This window comes from Clarias gariepinus, chromosome 7 (assembly GCF_024256425.1).
Source record: "Clarias gariepinus isolate MV-2021 ecotype Netherlands chromosome 7, CGAR_prim_01v2, whole genome shotgun sequence".
In the NCBI taxonomy this organism is placed as follows: Eukaryota; Metazoa; Chordata; class Actinopteri; order Siluriformes; family Clariidae; genus Clarias; species Clarias gariepinus.
Window position 1 is genome coordinate 26,690,791 of NC_071106.1, and position 20,197 is coordinate 26,710,987.

At 37.3% G+C, this 20,197-nt stretch overlaps 2 protein-coding genes and 1 non-coding gene across 4 annotated transcripts; all 3 read right to left on the reverse strand.

Moving 5' to 3' along the window:
- Positions 1 to 1,520: 1,520 nt before the first annotated feature.
- On the reverse strand, positions 1,521 to 4,227 carry snrpd2 (small nuclear ribonucleoprotein D2 polypeptide). Of its 2 annotated transcripts, XM_053501223.1 has the most exons (3): positions 4,098 to 4,227; positions 3,364 to 3,543; positions 1,521 to 1,870 (listed from the first exon to the last, which is right to left on the reverse strand). In XM_053501223.1, coding segments are annotated over exons 1-3 (357 nt in total). In that variant the 5' UTR covers positions 4,100 to 4,227; the 3' UTR covers positions 1,521 to 1,695. The 2 variants fall into 2 exon arrangements, with proteins under 2 accessions (XP_053357198.1, XP_053357197.1); XM_053501222.1 differs by lacking the exon at positions 4,098 to 4,227 and having other exon boundaries at positions 3,364 to 3,557.
- Positions 4,228 to 11,944: 7,717 nt separating this feature from the next.
- Positions 11,945 to 14,983, reverse strand: pglyrp5 (peptidoglycan recognition protein 5). The gene is made up of 4 exons (XM_053501220.1): positions 14,816 to 14,983; positions 12,620 to 12,815; positions 12,239 to 12,357; positions 11,945 to 12,137 (listed from the first exon to the last, which is right to left on the reverse strand). Exons 1-4 carry the CDS (start codon positions 14,853 to 14,855, stop codon positions 11,950 to 11,952), a joined length of 543 nt encoding a protein of 180 aa, XP_053357195.1. The 5' UTR covers positions 14,856 to 14,983; the 3' UTR covers positions 11,945 to 11,949.
- A 1,880-nt stretch (positions 14,984 to 16,863) lies between these two features.
- Positions 16,864 to 17,027, reverse strand: LOC128528384 (U1 spliceosomal RNA). Its single transcript, XR_008360935.1, has one exon. It is a non-coding gene; the product is annotated as a U1 spliceosomal RNA (small nuclear RNA).
- Positions 17,028 to 20,197: the final 3,170 nt, after the last annotated feature.

Below are 20,197 nucleotides of genomic sequence, written 5' to 3' on the forward strand. Positions count from 1 at the left end.
GCACAAAACATGGTGAACAGCTTTTCCCTATGGTTAATATAGGTACAGTCTGTAGTTTTTTTCTATATACTTTTTTAATTCTATTTATATCTGTTTATATTGTATTTTATTTTTCTCTTTTTCCCCTATTGTATTTGTATCTTTTAAAATATGCAGCCACTGGAGAAACAATTTCCTTCAGGATTAATAAAGACCTATCTTATCTTATCCTATATAAGGCATACATCACTATCTGGCAGGGGCACTGTTAGAGATCTAAAAATCCTATACTTTGGTGAAACCAAGCCTTTTCAATTGCCATAGTATTTTTAAGGACTCCTTCACTCAGAGGCCATCAGAAAAGTCCTTACTTACCTTGTTTATTACACTACTGCTTTCAGGATCAGTATCTCCTGGTTGCTGTGAATGTCTGTTGCACTGTAGGCTATACCAAAGAACCCGCGGTACAAGGCAGGGTACACCTTGGGGTGCCAATCCATCTCAGGGCACGAGCACACACGCTCACACACTAAGGACAATTTGGAAATGTGAATTAGCTTAATCTATGTCTTTGGCCTGTTGGAGGAGACTGGTGTACCTGGAAGAAGCCCACCAAGCATAGGGAGAACATGAAAACTACACACAGACCAGATGAGAGAATTGAATGCTGATCCTAGAGGTGCGAGGCCCCACTTTTTCTATACTGCAGTATTTAATAATACAGTACATGATATAATGACTTTGATGATATTTATTTTCTTTATTGCTTTTCTGTTAAATTCTAGTTAGCAAAACTTAATAGAGACACTTGGCTTCTCCAAGTTTCTTAAAGCGCTATAAACCATCACCATTTTTATTCATCTGCACCCAGGAATCTATAAAGACTTTATAATCTAGTCACTCTAGTTCCTACAGAATGCTAGAAAAAAATGCATGGTTGAATTCTGGTAAACTGTAGTGAGTATGTTCATTTGACAATTTGACATTAATTAGACAAGTTAATTATGTCCAGAGCCTGGACATGAAGGGTGCAATATGGCAATATTAAACAAGTACGTCAAGTAGTGATTTCTTAAAAGGAAAATTGATAACTCACACATTGAAATTGTCATATTTAAAACCAATGTATTTTATTACTATTTATTTTTTTCTTAGTTAGAGATTTATGTTTTTCAAGATTTGTCTAAGGTTATATTTTGTGACATTTCATGAAATATTTAAATGTCAATAAAGAAATTTTAAATATTTAAGCGGCATTTTAACATTTCATGACATTAAATCAAATAATTTTACTTTTAATGGATTATATAATGACATTTTAGTATTGTCATATTCCACACATATGAAGCACCAGGCAGACTTTTTATTTTATTTGGGAAGACACTTGGACAGGTTTTAGAAACCACTAGAAAAGTGAGAACATAACCAGATATAAAATATATTTTCATCACTTTAAGTGCCTTTAAACAGGAAAACATAATTGACAAGTGGTGATTTATGTGCAATAAGATCAGACCGTGAAGAGAAATGCAAACAGGAAGTGACTGTAAATACAAAACATTTATTCAGAACACAAGCCAGTCAAAGGGACACAATCAGTACTGCTGTTACACACCAAGTCTCTCACTGAGAGCAAGCCACCATTGTGTGTGTGTGTGTGTGTGTGTGTGTGTATATATGTATGTGTGTTTACATGTTTCAGAGTGAGTGTACAAGTTATTTGCCGGTAATCAGTGGATTCCTCAGCACCACAATGACCGAGTCTCCTCTCAGAAACATTTTGGAGATGTAGCGATCTTTATTCACTGGTTTGGACTTCTTCTTTCCCTTTCCACTCTTGGGCACCTCTGTCCACATCTCCTTTACATTCTCCAGGACCATGTTACAGTGTCTACACACAAAACACACAAACATACAGTGTGAGATCAGACAAGAAGTTAAACAATGTAGACAAACATATAGAAAGATGTACACTCCGACAAAGCAGACAGATTAAAAGATATGAAATGATGGACAGAGACTCAGTAGTAAATAAACAGGGACAGTATATCAGTTCTACATGCAAGCTGTAAGACTTTTTAAAATAATGCATTACTCTCAAACATCTAAAAATATCACTTACAGTAATTTCACTTGTTTACAAATAATGTGTCATATGACATATATAAAGACTTTTTTTTAAGTTTAGAAAACTCTCAACCATTCTCTAAGAAGAACAAAAAGATAAATTAAATATTTAATGAAAAAATATGTGCTGAATTTAATCTATGCTGTGCCCACCCAATTTACTGGTGACTATTTTAGAATGCCACCATCAAGGAGCAAACCTTTCAGGACATGTCCAACCTGGACTACATGCCTCCAACAGTAAAAAATGCACCACGATGCCCTCAGTAAGGGATACCAGACGTAGCTTAGTAAAGAAAAAACAATGTCACAGGTGCTCTTGGTGCCCCAGTGAAAAGAGATGATTACCACGGTCAGCTCACTCACTCAGTGGGGTTCAGTGTGGCACTGGGGCCATGTGGATCAACCAGCTGGAACTGAAGATAGTCTATCTAGCCATGCAGTATAAGTTTGTTCTGAAATACTGCCATCCATTGATCCATGCGAACAACACCACAACAGATGCGTCAACGACCAGGGTGGCATAAAGAGAAAATGCTTATACATCTCAACTTTAATGGATCTAAGCTCCTTAGTCAAATCATCAACATGTAAGTGATTACAGACTACACAAAGGTGCTACCCTATAGCAACCCTAAAATTATAATATTATATATATAATGTTACGACTATGACAGAGTTACGTGAGTAAAATGTCCATTGTTAGCAGATCTGCAAAGTACGCCAACTGTTATTACTTAATGTGTAACAATGATCTCTGATACTTCCTTACAAACTCTTTTCTTCCTTGTAATGTCTCATTAAACATTGAGTTGAGATCTATGACCGGATAAAAAAAATACTTTAATCTCATCATTAAACAGTAAATAACTGAGAAAACATCAATTCATTGTGTCTTTTATCACACAATAACTTTGTCGCTTGCTGCTTTTGCTGAAATTATTGTTGTATCTATCTATCGATAGATAGATATATAGATAGATGGAACAGATGAGAGGGGAAATGAGGTTGCTGATTTTTAAATTGTATCCTTATGGCATCTTGTAGCCTCGAGCACTAAAACATTTGTTCCTGTTTCTTTAACTTAAGTAGATCTACATTTTATTTCATATAAAGAAATGAGAGGTGACTCAAGTCTGTGCATAGCACTGTAAATATGAGAACATGACAACACACTCCACACTGGCAGTGAGTGCAGTTAGTGTGGACGCAGACTGCTGTATTCAGTGGTGTAAAATCACAAGGCCGCTTTATTACCTGTCGAAGGCTTTGACTCGACCCAGCAGCTTCTTGTTGTTGCGGCAGTTGATGAGCACCTGCGTGTTGTTCTTGACGGACTGCGTGAGGACGGACAGCGGCCCGGTGTTGAACTCTTCTTCCTCACGTTTCTGCAGCTCCTCAGGGGTCATCTCCGATTTTGGTTTGTTCAAAAGACTCCTAAAAAACAACAGCACCATACACACATACACAGGTTTAACGACAGTGTGAGATTTAGTTAACGAGATCAAATAAGGAACTTATTTTCTCATATGTCCTGTGGAGGCATCTTTAATTTAAAACGTCTTGTTGTTTCAAATACACTTAGAGATTTAAGTACTGGGGTAATGGAAACGATCCAAATACTAATATAGCGAGAAAAGCAAGTTATTTTATATCTATCTATCGATCTATCTAGAGAGAGAGAACGGTACTTGCGGATACTGATTACGGTCTTGAATCAATGAATGAATGAATGAATGAACTGCCAATATTCTACAAATTTTACCCAATAAATAGTGTATCACTAGTAAACCATAGTGAACCCGCATATATTTACGACCATCTAACATGCTCTGATTAGCTTAACTAAAGCTTTTAAACAATACAAAACTAGCCATGTTGCCACACAGTTGCTGCACGCTTAATGTGATATCCACCGGTTTAATTAAAACACACTTAGAATGATGCATGCCACACTGTAACTGTGAGGAAAAATTAAAAAATGCACTTACATTTTGTTTAATCTTCTGTTACAACTCTGACGGATAAAGCAAGTAGCCGATCTGCTAACACGCCGACTGAACGTCGTAGGTAATGGCGCTACTTCCGGTTCTAAACCGCCTCAATCCAAAATACTTCCGGGTTAGCGGGGTTTTCTCTCTCTCTCGAGGGCCTACATTGGTTTTAGGCATTCGTTCACCAGACATTTCAACATAAGTTTTTAATTTGAACACACTCTGTACATTATTTTCTTCCACAGGATTTAAGAGACTAAACCATTCTATAACATTTATACAGCCACCCCGATATAAATATAAAATTGCAGCATGTGCTCTCTTCCCTGAACAGAATTCACATGAACAGATTCCTTTATTAAAATTCTGCTACTGTCATCTGTTATACCTACTAGTAACTAGCAACAAACGCAACCTTTTCAGAAACATTGATGTATTGCACATAGCATCACATTAGGGTAGTGGGAAGGCTGCACACCAGGGAGCAAGATGTATTTGAGTTAATAAAAAAACAACTGCTCACCACTCACTCCTTTTCCATTTACTTTTTAAAAACATTTTTACATTTAAAATTATGTTTTTAAAGTCAAAAAAGGGAGAAAGTGAAACATAAGGAGAGAGAGCTCATACAAAAAAATAAGTGGGGGTGGGGGGAGATTTTGGTGAACAAGTACTAAAACTGAAGAAACTGTGTTAATTAAGAAATTACCTTAAATTAAATTACTTTTTTAAAGGGTTAACTGTAGAATTTAGTCTATAATAATAAAGAGATGTCGCACCATTTTTTGACCTTAGTATTATGTCTATTATTTCCTACAGGATGTGCCCATGTTGGTCTTTTAGCTGCTCCCAAAGCAGACCATACGGTCCGCACATTTTAATAGATTTTTTCAATCATCCGGGCCCTTTAAGGGGTCTTAACATGCTAAAAAAAAAGCATGTAAATAAGCACACAGGTTGGTGTGGCTTCTACCATTAGTATGCCTGCGAGTCTGGCCTTCACATGAGATTTTGCCGCATAGCTCATACACATTTGCGCGTTTCCAAGAAGCAGTAATGATTGGCATCTGCGCCATCGCCGCCCGGGCGCACCAGAAAGACACATTCAGCCGTGACGACGCCTTAAACCCATGTCATATTCAGTGTCGACAGCATTTGGGGCTTTTTAGAGGTCTTAGCGTGCTCAAAAGGCACACAGGTTGTGTGGCACAGGGTACACACTACATACACTACACATCCTACAAACACACACTACACACACACTTTTTGAAAGTCTTAACATGTTCAAAAGGCACTTCTAGTGTGTGTAGTGCGCGGGGTGGCTCTGGGCCCGCTGATCGTTGTTTGCAACTATATTAATTATTTTGTGATTTTAATTATTTTTGCACAATTTAAGGCTTTCTGTGCTGCAATACTATGTGAATTCCCTCTATGTACTGAATGTACTGTTCACAAAAATGAAAAGAAAATGTAAAAAAGAGAATTTATGGAAGTGTGTATATGTGAGAAAATGTGTCTAGATAATAAGATAATGGATGAATGAGCCAAAGATGACGGCGACAGTGGCAAGGAAAAACTCCCTAAGATAGCAGTAGAAAGAAACCTTGAGAGGAACCAGACTCAACAGGGAACCCATCCTCATTTGGGTGATAAGTGATAGAAATTATATAACATCATGTGTGTTATGCAGCTAAAAGTTCAATATAACAGAAGTCCAGTTCAGCACAGGGATTAGTCTGTAGCTAGAGCTGGTCCTTGTCTGGATGCCCAGGAGCCTTGCAGGGTTGGCCTTTGTCTACTGAAGCTGGCACAATCTCCAGATGCCTCGGGATGGGTAGAAAAATAAAGAACAGGTGAAAAGAATTAGCACAGTTGCCATTCAGGATAGATGTACTGGAGTATGAGGTTATGAGATGAATTACATGTATGCTAGATTAAAGAGATGTGTTTTAAGTCTACTTTTAAACTGGGAAACTGTGTCTGAGCCCCAAACATTGTCTGGAAGGCTATTCCAATATTCCAAATATTGAAAAGCCCTACCCCCTGTTGTAGATTTGGATATTCTGGGGACTACCAGAAGTACGGAGTTTTGTGATCTTAAGGAACATGGTGCATTGTAGTGTATCAGGAGACTGGCTAAATATGTGGGAGCTAAACCATTTAAAGCCTTGTATGTAAGTAATCCTATTTTGTAATTAATTCTAAACTGAACATGTAGCCAGTGCAGGGATGATAATATTGGCGTTATATAATCATATTTTTTGAATCTAGTGAGAACCCTGGCGGCTGCATTTTGGACTAACTGAAGCTTGTTTATTGAGGATGCAGGACAACCATCTAGTAATGCATTACAATAGTCCAGTCTGGAGGTCATGAATGCATGAACTAGCTTTTCTGCATCAGATACGGATAAGATGTTCAAAAAATAAGATTTTCAAAGGACAAGTTACTGTCTAATATTACACCCAGGTCTTTCACTGTCGAGCTGGTAGTAACAGTACATCCTTCTAAAGGCAAGCTGAATTGTGAAAGCTATTGTGTACTGGTTTTTGGCCTAATATGTAATATCTCTCTTATCTGAATTTAGTAAAAGAAAGTTGTCGGTCATTTAATCTTTTATATCCTGGACACACTTAGTTAGTTTAGACAACTTAGGTATTTCGTCTGGTTTAGTTAAGATATATAATTGGGTATCATTTGCATAACAATGGAAACTAATCCCATGTATTCTAATGATGTTACCCAAGGGAAGCATGTACTGTATATTGAGAACAGCAGAGGTCCTAAAACTGACCCTTGTGGGACCCCATATTTTACTGGCATTACACCAGACAGTTCTCCATTTAGATCTACAAAATGGTATCGATCAGACAAGTATGAACTAAACCATTTTAATGCCTGCCCCTTAAAATCCTTTAATGCCTGTTAAAATCACCAATTAACAGCACTACAAATTAGAGCCATTATGAATGCTTTACAGAATAAGCAGCAGATGCATCTCAACATTAACTGTTCAAAGGAAATAATTGCATATTTTGGACACCTTTAGCATTGATTTACAATGTGGACAGAAATAAAAATCAGGAACAACCATGGAGTTAGAAAGTAATTGCAAAATTTTGAGCAGTAATGAATGTATGTAAAGTTTTGAAAACTTAAGTAAGAAGGCAAAACAAATTTATTTTATTTCTAATAAGACTCAAGCTTATATGTAAGGCATAACACAATGGCACAATCATCAACCAAAACATGGCAATAAAGACAATTAGAAAATAATCCCTTTTCAAAAGTTTGCATACCGTTCGTTCTTAATTTTGTGTATTACCCCCTTTAGCATCAATGATGGCATGAATCTTAATTGTGCATGAGATTGGCAAAAATGCCTCCAGTTCCTGTAAATCTTTTGGCTGTCTTGCATGTATTACATGTTTAAAATCTCCCCAAAGTGGCTTATCAACTGAGCCAACAGGAGCCATCAGAGGGTCAACTTGTGCTTTGAATCATTGTCATGGTAAAACATTCAGGGGCGTCCCATGTGCAGCTCTCGTGCTGTAGAATGCACATTGTTTGCCAGTATTTTCTGATTACATGCTGTATGTATCTTATGATCAGTTTTAACTAACTTCCTTGTGACAGGACGTAGATGTGATTGCACACTGTATATCGCACATGCAGTCAGTATACACAGGGTAATGAGAGAACAGACCAGAAGTTACAGTACTAGTGCAATGCTAAGAAAATAAACTACAAGATATATAAGAAGTCAGATAAAATACAAGCTTTTAAAAAGGAACTTTTTAAACATCAAATTAAATTAACAAACGAAATAAAGTTAATTGCAATGCAACCTTGATATGTAATCTTATTTGTGGCAAAGTGACAAAAACCTAGGATAGAAACAAGCAAAAGAAACCAAACAAAATGTAGAATGAAAAGACAGATAAATGGATAACATGAATGTAAGGTTAAATAAGATCCTAATGTGATTAATGTTAAAAACTATAAGGTGTTCCGTATTTCAGTCGGGTGGTTTTATATCACTTTAACAACAACAACAACAACAACAATAATAATAATAAATACAGTTTTTCCGTACAAAGCGCAGGCAGTGCTGAGGTTAGAGGGGCAGTGTGTGTGTGTGTGTGTGTGTGTGTGTGTGTGTGTGTGTGTGAGAGAGAGAGATGCTGCGTCTCTGCAAACTTCTCAACTAGTACAACCTCATCAACCCCAGTGCAATCATCCGCCGTCCAGCCTGACATCGTGCCCCTCCCCACACGCCCCGGACCCACAGCCAAATATATAAATACTCCCTTACATTAAAACCATCTAACGAAAATCATAAAAAAAAAATTGCATTAACAAAAGTATTTGGCCAAACCTGCAATTACGATGTATCCAAATACATATACAGTACTTTAATATGGAGTTATTCCTTCTTTTGCAGCTTCAATTCTTCTTGGTAGGCTCTCCACAAGATTTTAAAGTGTTTCTGTGATAATTCATGCCCAGTCATTCTGTACAGCATTTACAGTATGAGGTCAAGGTACCGATGTTGGGCGAGAACTCAAAATCTCCTCATGGCTTTGTGTGTCCCAGTCAAGTTCTTCTACACCAAACACATCAAACCATGGCACTTTACCACAGCACAACTTGGGGGCCCATTCCTTCTTGTGCACTGGAGAACAGTGATGTTGGAATAGAAAAAGGCCTTCCCCAAACTGTTACGATCCCACAACGTTGGAAGCATAGTAATTTCCAAGATGTCTTGGTATGCTGAAGCATTAGGATTGCCCTTCACTTGGGAGAAGGGGCCTGACTGAAACACTGTGAATTCAATTATTAACAGGCTTGGCCTGTCCATATATTGTGGGTCCTCCTTGTGCCACGCAAACTGTTCTTGCCCTTTAAGCCACTAGACATTTGAAGGTATGCTGTGGTATCTACCGCAGATCCTTTAGTCCTGTTAATTGCAAGATGGAGCATCCATGGATTAGACTTGCTTGTCCACCACATTCCACACATGCTCAATCAGACTAAGATCTGGGGAAATTGAAAGTGAAGTCAACACCTTGAACTATTTTTTATGTTCCCCCAACCATTCTTGAACCCTTTCTTTGCAGTGAGACAGGCACATTATCCTCCTGAAAGAGGCTACTGCTATCAAGGAATACCGTTTCCATGAAGTGTACATGGTCAACATTTAGGTAGATACATCTCAAAGTAATATCTACGTGAAATGCAGGACCTGAAGTTTTCAAGCACACACTGCCTTCGTCCCATAGTGCATCCCAGTGTCTTCTCTTCACATGGGCATCAACATGACAGGAAAAGAAAATGTGATTCATCAGACCAGGCCACCTTCTTCCATTGCTCTCTGTTCCATTCTGATGCTCACATGCTCTCTTGTAGGCACTTTTGGTGGTGGACACAGGTCAGCATGGACACCCTGACTGGTCTACAGCTACACCGCCCCATACACAACAAAGATGTGATGCACTGCATACTCTTCCTATCATAGCCAGCGTTAACCTTTGCAGCAATTTGTGCTACAGCAGCTCTTTTGTGGGATCCGACCAGACAGGCTAGCCTTCACACCCCACTGTTAACCACTGCATACCAGGAACACTCTACGGAAAGTGCAGTTTCTGGAATACTCTAAACCAGCCATCTAGATATCACAATCTGGCACTTGTCAAAGTCAAGATCCTTGCACTTGCCTTATGCATTTTGATATCATTTTGATATCATTTTAAAACATTAACAAATCATCTTAAATGCTGCAGTTTATTAGCTGCAATTATCAGCCACTTTAATAGGAACATGTATAAAATCATGCAGATGCAGGCCAAGAACTTTTATGTTAACATAAAAAAATTTATAGAAAAAGGAAAAAATTAGCTACCTAAGACTTTAACCAGGGCGCGGTTTTTGGAACTGCTGATCTCCTGAAAACTTCACACAGAACAGTTCATAAAGTTTTCAGTAAAATTCAGTGTAAGGGTAGCAAGCTTAGCACTAATAATTTAAACACAATAAATGAACAAATTAAAAGGGAAATCTAGTCTTATCCAATGTTTCTACTGAAAGGTTGGTGAAATAAATTATTTATATTTCATAAAGGTTCTGCTGTAAATCCAATCCATATTTTTACACAGTTAAGAAATTTCATGCCAGGGTTGCAGTTGCTGATGAAACAAGACCATTAGGTGATGTACCATATGCTTGTTGTCATTATTTAGCAATTGATTTGTTTATTCAGTGTATTTGCTTGTGTCTGTTTCCGCCCTAAATTTTTTATTTTATTTACTTATTACTTATTATTTATTTATAATGCCACCTAGTAATAGTAAATAATGAACTAAGATCACTGTATAAAAAGAACAAGCATGTAATAAGTGATATTTTGCACTTACGCATATAGGAACTAATTTTTTTAAATTGAAAACTTTGATTTAAAAAGCACTATTTCATGACACTGACCCTAGAAAGAATTACAGAACTAAGTCACTTCCTGCATTGCCTTACAAGGTTTATAAATGGCATCATTGTCCACTCCAGTTTGTACAGAACAGTTAACAAGAACGATGTCACAAACTTGCATACATTTAAATATTAATGTACCGAGCCTTGAATATTAAGTATGCAATATATTAAACAGTAACTTTTAAAAAATTTGAAAAAACAGTTCATACAGTATGTAAATAAAGACCTCAGATTTTCAACATGGACTTTTGAACGCTACCTTATATTCTTACTGTGTGTATGTGGACTCTCTAAAACTACGATTATAACTGCAAATCCATTTCTGGGTTTATTTATAAATATACAATGCAAACATGATGCTATTTTTTTACAGTGCACCAAGTACTTTCTCCTTTGTGCTATCTGCAGTTCCCTTTTCTTATTGAACGTGCTGACCAGAAAGCTAAATGTTGCTTTCATCTGTCACGTGATGCCAATTGCAGTTAAGAGTTGCTTGTTCTTGTTCAAGGGCATTATTTTTAGATGCTTTCAGGAAGTGATTTCTTTCAATGCTTATAAACACTAGAGATCACTGTAAAACTGAAAAAAAAAACATAATTTTCCTGTGCTTATGGTCAATCACAATTCATAATTTATTTGTGTTTCCCTGTTATGAAAACACCATCTTAGAGTAATTAATTACATGTACATATAATAGCAAGGGTGCTGCCTGCCAAGAGGCAGGAGGGGGAACTAAAGGGCTGACAAATTCATTTATTATTTATAGTAATGGTGATGAATGTTAGGTGGAAAGGCCTCCTACAAGATTTTGCCTAGGGCCTGCAACAGATTCTAAGATCACCTCTGATGATAGATCATAAAATCGGAATCAGATTTATTTATTTATTTATTTATTTATTTATTCATTTATTTATTTATAGGATTTGGTACTGACATATAGTAGGTTTGGACAAATTATACTGAATAACTAGTAATTATTGGAATAGTGCCATAGTGATTAGCACTGTGGCCTAGCACCTTCAGGGGAGAAGGTTTGATTCCCACCTCAAGTTTCTGTGCTTGGTGGGTTTTCTCCAGGTACTCCAGTTTCCTCCCACAGTCTGAAGACATGCAGATTAGGTTAAATGGCATTCCCAAATTGCCCATAGTGAATGTGCGTATGTGTGTGTCCTCTGCAATAGACTTCCAAGTCTGCCGGCCCCCCATTGCCCTGTTTCAGGAATAGCGGTATAGAAGATGAACGGATGAATGAACTAATAACTATTAGCTAATTATTTTAACCAAATATTAATCAAGTGAAATAGTTTGTTCAGATTGCCCCAAAAAACCAACACAATTAAAACATCAGTCTTAAACAATGAAACATTCACGATGGTTGGTTTATTGGGGTCTTGAGTTTGTGTAGTGAGGAATACAGCTTCTCTCCCGGACACTGTGTATCTGCAACGTCTCTGTGTCCCAAAACCATGAAGTTGGGCTGTAAATATCCCTCGGCTACGCCATGTTGGATCAAAGCGCGCACAGCTGACAAAGCCTGCAAGCTCGGTGACTCATCTGAGAAGAGGGAAATCACACAAATGAAACATCTGAATGATAAAACAAAATGAAACATATAAGAGGTTGTGTGTGTCATTGTGCCAGGTATGTGCTCTCACCATTAAAGTTGCCCATAAAAGCAACACCGACAGAGTTATGGTTATGTAATTTTGCATGTGCTCCTATGATACCCCAGCCACGGCCTTCATACATCACCCCAGTCTGGTCCACCAAAAAGCTGTACATAAAAAATTAACAGTTAACCTCACACCATTCGATTGTAATGATTCGAACATTAGAGAACAGCATATACACACACGGTGCTCTACATATCTGCTATGATTAATGATACAATGTTGAAGTCACTAACAGACGATAGAAAGAATAACAATTAAAAGTGTTCATTAAAATGCCCAGTGTTTGTGACGCTGAAGTTGTGCTGACCTGATGAGAAACATCACTGTTATACAGAAGGGTTAGCCATGACAATATTCACTAACTTGTAGCCGATGTCTGAGAAATTCCGCTCATGGATGTGTATTTGCTGAATGTGTACTAGCTGAGCAATGCTTTTTGTGTGACTCCAGCAGCTCCACATGGCTGTGTGATGGATAATAAGCTTATCAGCAGGTTTGTGTAATCTTTCTTTGATTTGCACATCCACTGCCTTCCAAGCACTGCGGGGGACCACCGTCACTGCACACAAGAGAGACAGGTCTGGTAAATGTGTGTGATTCAATGATGGGTTTCACTGCAATTTGAGACAAATTAATTTGGCCAGTATTGAGAAAAATAAGACTTAGCAAAACATTTAAAAATTATTACAAACTGAAAGAGAATATTTTCTTTATGGTTTCTTGGAGTCACAAGGGTGTTAAAGGCACAAATGCCCAAAATGTTTTAATATATATATTTTGGTATTATTTTGCGAAATACTATAAATCCACCTTTTACAGTTTTATCAAAATGTATAAATCACCTTGCATTAGTGTTTGTCAGAATTTAAATATTCAATTTACTATAAATATGTTTTTAAAGATGTAATAAATATACGTTAGAGCAAACTCATGTTTTCTTGTAGTGAGCAATATTGAGCAAAAGCAAACTGAAATAAGGAAAGTGTTTTTGTTTTTTGTTGCACAAAAAAACCTGTTTAACAATAAAAATTGGTAAGTTCAGGTTACAAGCATCAGCCGCCTCCTCTACCAGTTTCAGTTTGACTGTAGTAGTTGAGTCCAGCACTTTATCAACAAAGTTCATTACTGGTGCGGGACCTGGAATGGCAGTTTTGTTTTACTGATCACATGACATCTTTATGGATTTAACGCATTTTGCTATGAAATTTGTTCAATGTCACATTTTTGCCAAAAACATGCTCAAAGATAAAAATTTCTATAAACATAAAGGATTTCTTTAAATAACAATTTTAAGCAACTTTTTTTATGTCTGAGGAAAATCCCAGATTGAGTTTTGCAGAGTAAGCCAAAATATAAAAACTTATTAAAAATCTCCAAACTACCTACAGTATATTCTAGAGTTACAACTAAGATTTAACTGATTGGATTAAATGAATCAATCAAAATAAATATCTTACCCGTCATAATTAATTATTAATTAAGAGAGCTCAGAGAGTTGTTGTTCACTCACAATAAATTTTACAGATCCCCCATTACAGATTTACATTGTTGTTGGTCTTTCAGCTGCTCCCAGCAAGGGGTCGCCACAGCAGACCATCCGGTCCAGACAGGTTTGGTTTTACACCGAATGGCCTTCCTGACCCAACCCTCCCATTTTATCCAATCTTGGGACCAGCACTGCACCCAGACACTGGCTGGGAATTGAACCCGGGCCTTCTGCACAGGAGCCACCAGTGCTCTTCCCAGTACAGCTTTATGTAATTAACATTATTTAAAAGTGTGCAATAATCCTGTAAACATTATTTACAGGCTTACTTGTTTTTCAGTTGCTGTACAGAACATCCTCATTCATAGAGACAAATACAGTAACTATAAGAATTCAAGAATACTTCGAACCAACTAGGATGTTTTACATCAGTGGAACAAAGTTATATTATAACAAATTATTATAACATGTCTAATAAAGTGAACTGTAGATTTGGCACTAGGATTATCAATTCAGTAGCTCATTGCTGAAATTATGAACCTACAATCTTGGGACAATCGTATGGGCCTGTTTTTGAAAAGAAAAATAACGTTCCCATCTCTTCTCATCAGATAAATACAAAGAAAATGAATGTGATAAATGAGATTAATTAAAAATATGTTCATAACATCCGTATAGATTTAACAATGTGTAGTTATTGTTATTTACAATCCCACGCTTGTTGGTGAAACAAAATCTATTAAATACAGATTTTTTAAAATATATTGTTTATCACACTTCCTGCGAGTTAAAAACATGGTACAAACTTCATGTGCTGTAAATTCTTAGTGTTATCTCCTAGCAACCGTTGGCAGGCAACAGAAACAAGTCTGGCTAATCTAGCAGTATTTAAATCTAATCAGATGAAATAAAACATTAGAATTATGCTTCACAAAGAACATCCTGCTAAGTAATAAACAGACTTATAAACACTTCAGAGAGAGAGATTCACACAATCACACACACACACACACACACACACAAACACACACACACACATTAAAAATATATATAAATTCCAGTGCCTGTCTCACCTGTACTGTATTCACCTGCTTCTGTCATGTTCTTGTACATGCAGTGTGAGTCTGTGTGTGTGTGTGTGTGTGTGTGTCCGTGTTCAGACACGGAGAACGAGAACAATTACAAACCACGAACACACTGCGCAGGTTAGAGCATGTTTGCTGAGGGTGGACATGTTTCAGCATTTCCTCGTGGAATTTCCGTGTGAGAGAGTCAGCACCATTACACACACACACACACACACAGAGTCTCAGGACTGACTCAGGACGGAATTGTCGCTCTGAGGACACGCAGTGTATTGAGCAGAACTGTGATTTACACTGGGGACACAGGACACTTGTCTCCATCACTTCACACACTGTGTTTAAAACAGTTCACTCAAGCTACATACCGCCAAATCTTCTGTAAACTGAAAGCTAGCATTTAGCTAATAATACTTGTTCTTCTAAACTACTACTTTGCATATATAAACAAGAATACTGTGGAATTGCACTGAGAGAATTGTAAATGTGAAAATTTACAATAGAAAAATGAATAGAAAAATATAGTTGCAATCAACGATGACGGGCCCAAGCACCCTGTGCCGTCGGCACCCCGGGGGGCGGCGCACAACCTGTGTGTTATTTAAGTGTGTTAAGACCTCGAAAAAGCCTTCGCCACGCAGTTGCACCGCACAACTTGCACACATCACACACTATACAGGGCTAATGTCAGTTTGGGCCCTAAATATTTGTTGAGTGCGTTAGTGTGTGTGTGTCTGTGTTTGAGAGTGAGGGAGAGAGGTGTGTGTGTCTGTGTGTGACGAGTAAATGTGTTTGGGGCCAGGGGTAGCTCAGTGATTAAGGCATTGGACTACAGTTCGGAAGATCCCAGGGTCAAACCCCACAACCACCAAGTTGCCACTTTTGGGCCCTTGAGCAAGGCCCTTAACCCTCAACTGCTCAGATGTGTAATGAGATAAAAATGTAAGTCGCTCTGGATAAGAGCATCTGCCAAATGCCTAAATGTAAATGTTTGTGCATGTTTGTGTGTGGTGTGAGTCTGCGTGTTAACATTAGTGATGTGTGTGTGTGACTTAATGAGTAAGGGTGGGAGTGTGTTTCTGCGTGCGAGCTTGTGAGACAGAGATGTGATTGTTAAAATTTGTGATGTGTGATATACATGAGTGTGTTTGTGTGTGCGTCTGAGAAATGAGTGTGAGATTGTTAACATTGTAATATAAGTGTGTTTATGCGTGTGTGAGTGTTAACATTTGTGATGTGTATGTGTGCTTAATAGGCTGCAGATGCTGGAAAATAAGCTTCACACTATGATGTTACTTAATGTGATGTCACTGAATATAATGTTACTCAATATAAGGCCACACAGAAATTATTCATTTTTCAGTGTAAGTTTAAAGCATTATCATGGCTGCCTCCCTTAAGATATCAAAAATCCCTCCGCAATTTTGCGTCCTCAATGTCTTTAGATCACATCGGTCCGGTTTGGTGATGTTCGTATAAATTCCCTAGGAGGAGTATATTAAAATCCATCGGGTGCATTTTTGCGAACGACCCAAAACCACTAAATGTGTACAGAGTTTCATGTGCCTACGTGAAAGTGTTTATGAACTATTCAGCAAAATCTTGTGTGGGGGCCCCAGGGGGCTCAGGGCCACGCGACTCTCAGGCATCCTAATGGCAGCAGATTCCAACCTTCCAACAGTTTTCATGAGTTTTTAAGCATGTTAAGACACCCAAAAAGCCCAAAAGGCTGGACAAAAAAAAAAAATCCTTAGGAAAACGAGAGGGTCCTGCATTAAGCTAATAGCAATGTGATCTTCACACCTGGCTGTCCGTGCTCTTCTTCTCACTTTATGATGTGTTCACTCTGCTGTCTCTCTTCAACTTAACTAGCCAGTTGCTTTACCTTAAAAGCTGGATTTGCCCATAATTTATTTTTTAGAACATAAACTTTTCTTGATGTTTGGGCACATGCGTCTTCCAGCTTTGTGTGTGGCAGGTATTTCAAGCTTTAAGATTTTAAAAAATTTATTAATCCCAGAAGGAAATTGCTTAAGCATCAAGGGAGAGCGCAAATGCAGTCCCCCACTATCAGAAATTATGCAGTCGAGATTCCTGCATTTGGGGAATTTGCAAGTGTCAGCACAGCCTGAGTGCAATGGTTGAGCCTCGCCTTGGGCAAACCACCTTCTTGATCATGGTATCACCCCTGCCAGGTAAGTAATTACTCCCTCCTCTCCTTTTTCGGAGAAAAAGTCTAGTCTAAAAACTAAGTCTAAGCCTTGATCAGACCTACTGTAATGAAACCATCGGTCGAGTCTTTAATCAGACTAAACTAAATCGATAGAGTGCTAAAAATAATTATAGAAAAAAATGATGCATTGTTATATATATATATATATATTTTTTATCAGTGCTAAGATTAAATTTGGAGGTCACTCAATGCTTGTTCGGGGCACCTTTAGCACAGATTATTGCATCAATGCGGTTTGGCATGGATTTAATCAGCCTGTGGCAATTACTGAAAACCAGGTTGCTTTGATGGCAACCTTTGGCTCATCTGTATTTTTAGGTTAGGTGTTTTTCATCTTCCACTTGACAATACCCCAAAGATTCTCTATGGCAGGTGAGTTGGCCGGGTCGGACATCACTGTCAGCAAACCAGTTAGTTCTGGCATGCAGGTGAGCAGGTGCTACTGTAAGTCCTGCTAGAAAGGGAAATCTCCAGGTTTCTCTACAGACCAAAGCATGCAGTGCCCTAAAATCTCCGGGGAGATGGCTGGATTGATTTTGGACTTAAAAAAACCCAGAAACCTCACACTAAACTTCAAGCAACTTGGATTTTGTGCCTCTCCACTCTTCCCCAAGACAATGAAAACTTTATTTCCAAATAAACTAATGCCTCAGTCAAATGACCAAACCTCAAAGCGCAGCCTCTGAGTCCCAAACCTGGATAAAATAGAAGGAAGCATCAGAAAAACCTATGCCAAAGGTGTGTCTGGATCAGATGGACAAGAGCAGCCGAAATACTGAGAGGTACGACTGAGTTCTGTTATTCTGCGCAATCAAAAGTCCCAATTTTCCTTGAAGATCTCTTGTATTATTACGACTAATCAGCATCATCATCATCAAAATAATCTACAAAATATACCGGTTTTTGAGTTTGTATGTACTTAAGTCTTTAGCACTATAGGTTTACACTATAAAGTGACAACCAGTGTTTGGGTCTCTTTAACACAGAGAAAAAAATGAAGGCTGCTGCTGTAGGAAAAGGATATATAAAGCTCCTACACCCTGACTAAAAACAGGAACTAATTGTGCTGGGAAACTTGCTGATTTTACAAAGTGCTGACTCATCTCCTATAAATAAATGGATGCCCAGAAACTCCCAACAAGAAACTGTTGCTCAAACTGTTCCTAAATAGTCATTAATTCTTATGCATTTACCTTTATTCTAAAAAAAAAAAAAAAAATGGATTTAAAAAAATCCATTTACTATTACTGTGTCACTGTGTGACAGTATAAGACAGTGTAATCATATATGCCTATCATTTAAATGTTATAGTCATCATTATTTAGACCTGTGTGGCTATAGTAAATCGATCCACACATGCTGGTGTGAGAGTTCAACTCCTCTATGGAACAGTTTCATTAATTCAATACATTACCCTCAATGTTGAAATGACATTACATTACCATTACCATTACAACTACCATTCCATACAAAAATTACATAAATATACCTATCCGTTCAGCTGCTCTTATTGTTTTATATTTGTTTTATATTTTGTTATACATTCTTCAAATATTTTCTATATTGTGTTATTTATTTATTTTTTTAACTTTAGTTTTATATTTTATTTTATTCTTTTCTAGTTTTATTTACCCTATATTTTAATTCTCATATTAGTCTTCTATTTTAGGTCATGAGCAGTTGCCTAAGCATTTCACTGCATATCGTACTGTGTATGACTGTGTATGTGACAAATAAAATTTGAATTTTGATGATTGAATACAATCAATGTTTTAAAAGAGAATAATGATTTGGCAATCATTCGCGTGTGACATCATAGTGCAGCCCACACATGCTGCATAAATTTCTAAACACATTCCCATGTCCCTAGTCATATGAATGTAAATGAGCAATAAAGTTGACTGTGAGTCATCGTTTCGCCTTAAACAAGAAGTTAAACTACTTTACTTTATGGCTAAATGTTTGTGTCCACCTGACTATTCCACCGTATGTGGTTTTTCCCCAAACTGTTGACACAAAGTTAGAAGGAAACAATAGTATCAGAAGTGTTTGCATGCTGTTGTGTTATAGTTTTCGTTTACTGTATCTAAGAGGCCCACGCCTATGGCATTTGGCAAACGCTCTTATCCAGAACGATTTAGATAAGTGCTCTGGAGTTTCCATCATTAAATGTCTCGCTAGGTTACTAACTAGAAGTACCATCAGGCAAACCTTGTTGGAAAAGGATTGATTGATTGGTGAGGGGGTTAACCCAGATACCAGATAGGTCTTTAGTCGTCACTCCAGTGACTCAACCTATTCCAGCATTACAGTGCTCCTGTGCACGATCCATAAAGACATGGTTAGTTAAGTTTGGAGAAGAAACACATAAGCAACATCAGTGTCTGACCTCACCAGTGTGCTGTGGCTAAATCGTACTTGTCTGACCATACAATGTTTCTTCCAAGGGTAAAGTGGCACTACTGTTTTTAATCTTGTAGCTTGTGGTTAAACAATGTTAATATTTTTGGTGATATATTTACTTACCATAGACAAACTATACATAGCAAAACAAAAAAAATAGCGTTCATGAATTCAAAAGTTTTTTTTGTTGGCAGTTACAGGACTGAGATCATAAATAACGGAATAAGATGTATTAAACAAAACTAAACTTTTTTCCCGGCGCTAAGTTTATTTTTGTCCTCTCTGTGATTACCATAAGACACGGTGTAAAAAAAAAAAAAAAGAGCCTTATCATTAAGTGCTGGCTAAATTCTTCTCCAACCAAGATGTACATTTAGCATCTATAACTTTACAGAGGACACTAAGTCAACTTAAGAACAGGTATTAATATAAGTAAGAAAACATATAATTATTATTGGCAAATTATAATTAATAAATATAATTATAATATTTTTTTTATACGTGTGTTGGGCATGATTGATCACTGTTACCATAACAATGGTGAGCATCTGAGTCCAAAATATAGTTAAATCATTGAATGTATCCAAAGGCCAGTGTTTTCTTCCCAAAATTAAAGAAGATAATTATATCCTATTATATAAGACATTTAAATATTTACAGTCCCCTCAAGCATACTGGAGCTGCAAGGTGAAGTCTTTTGTTTTTGGTCTATTACTATTAGCGTTCGAGATGAAAAG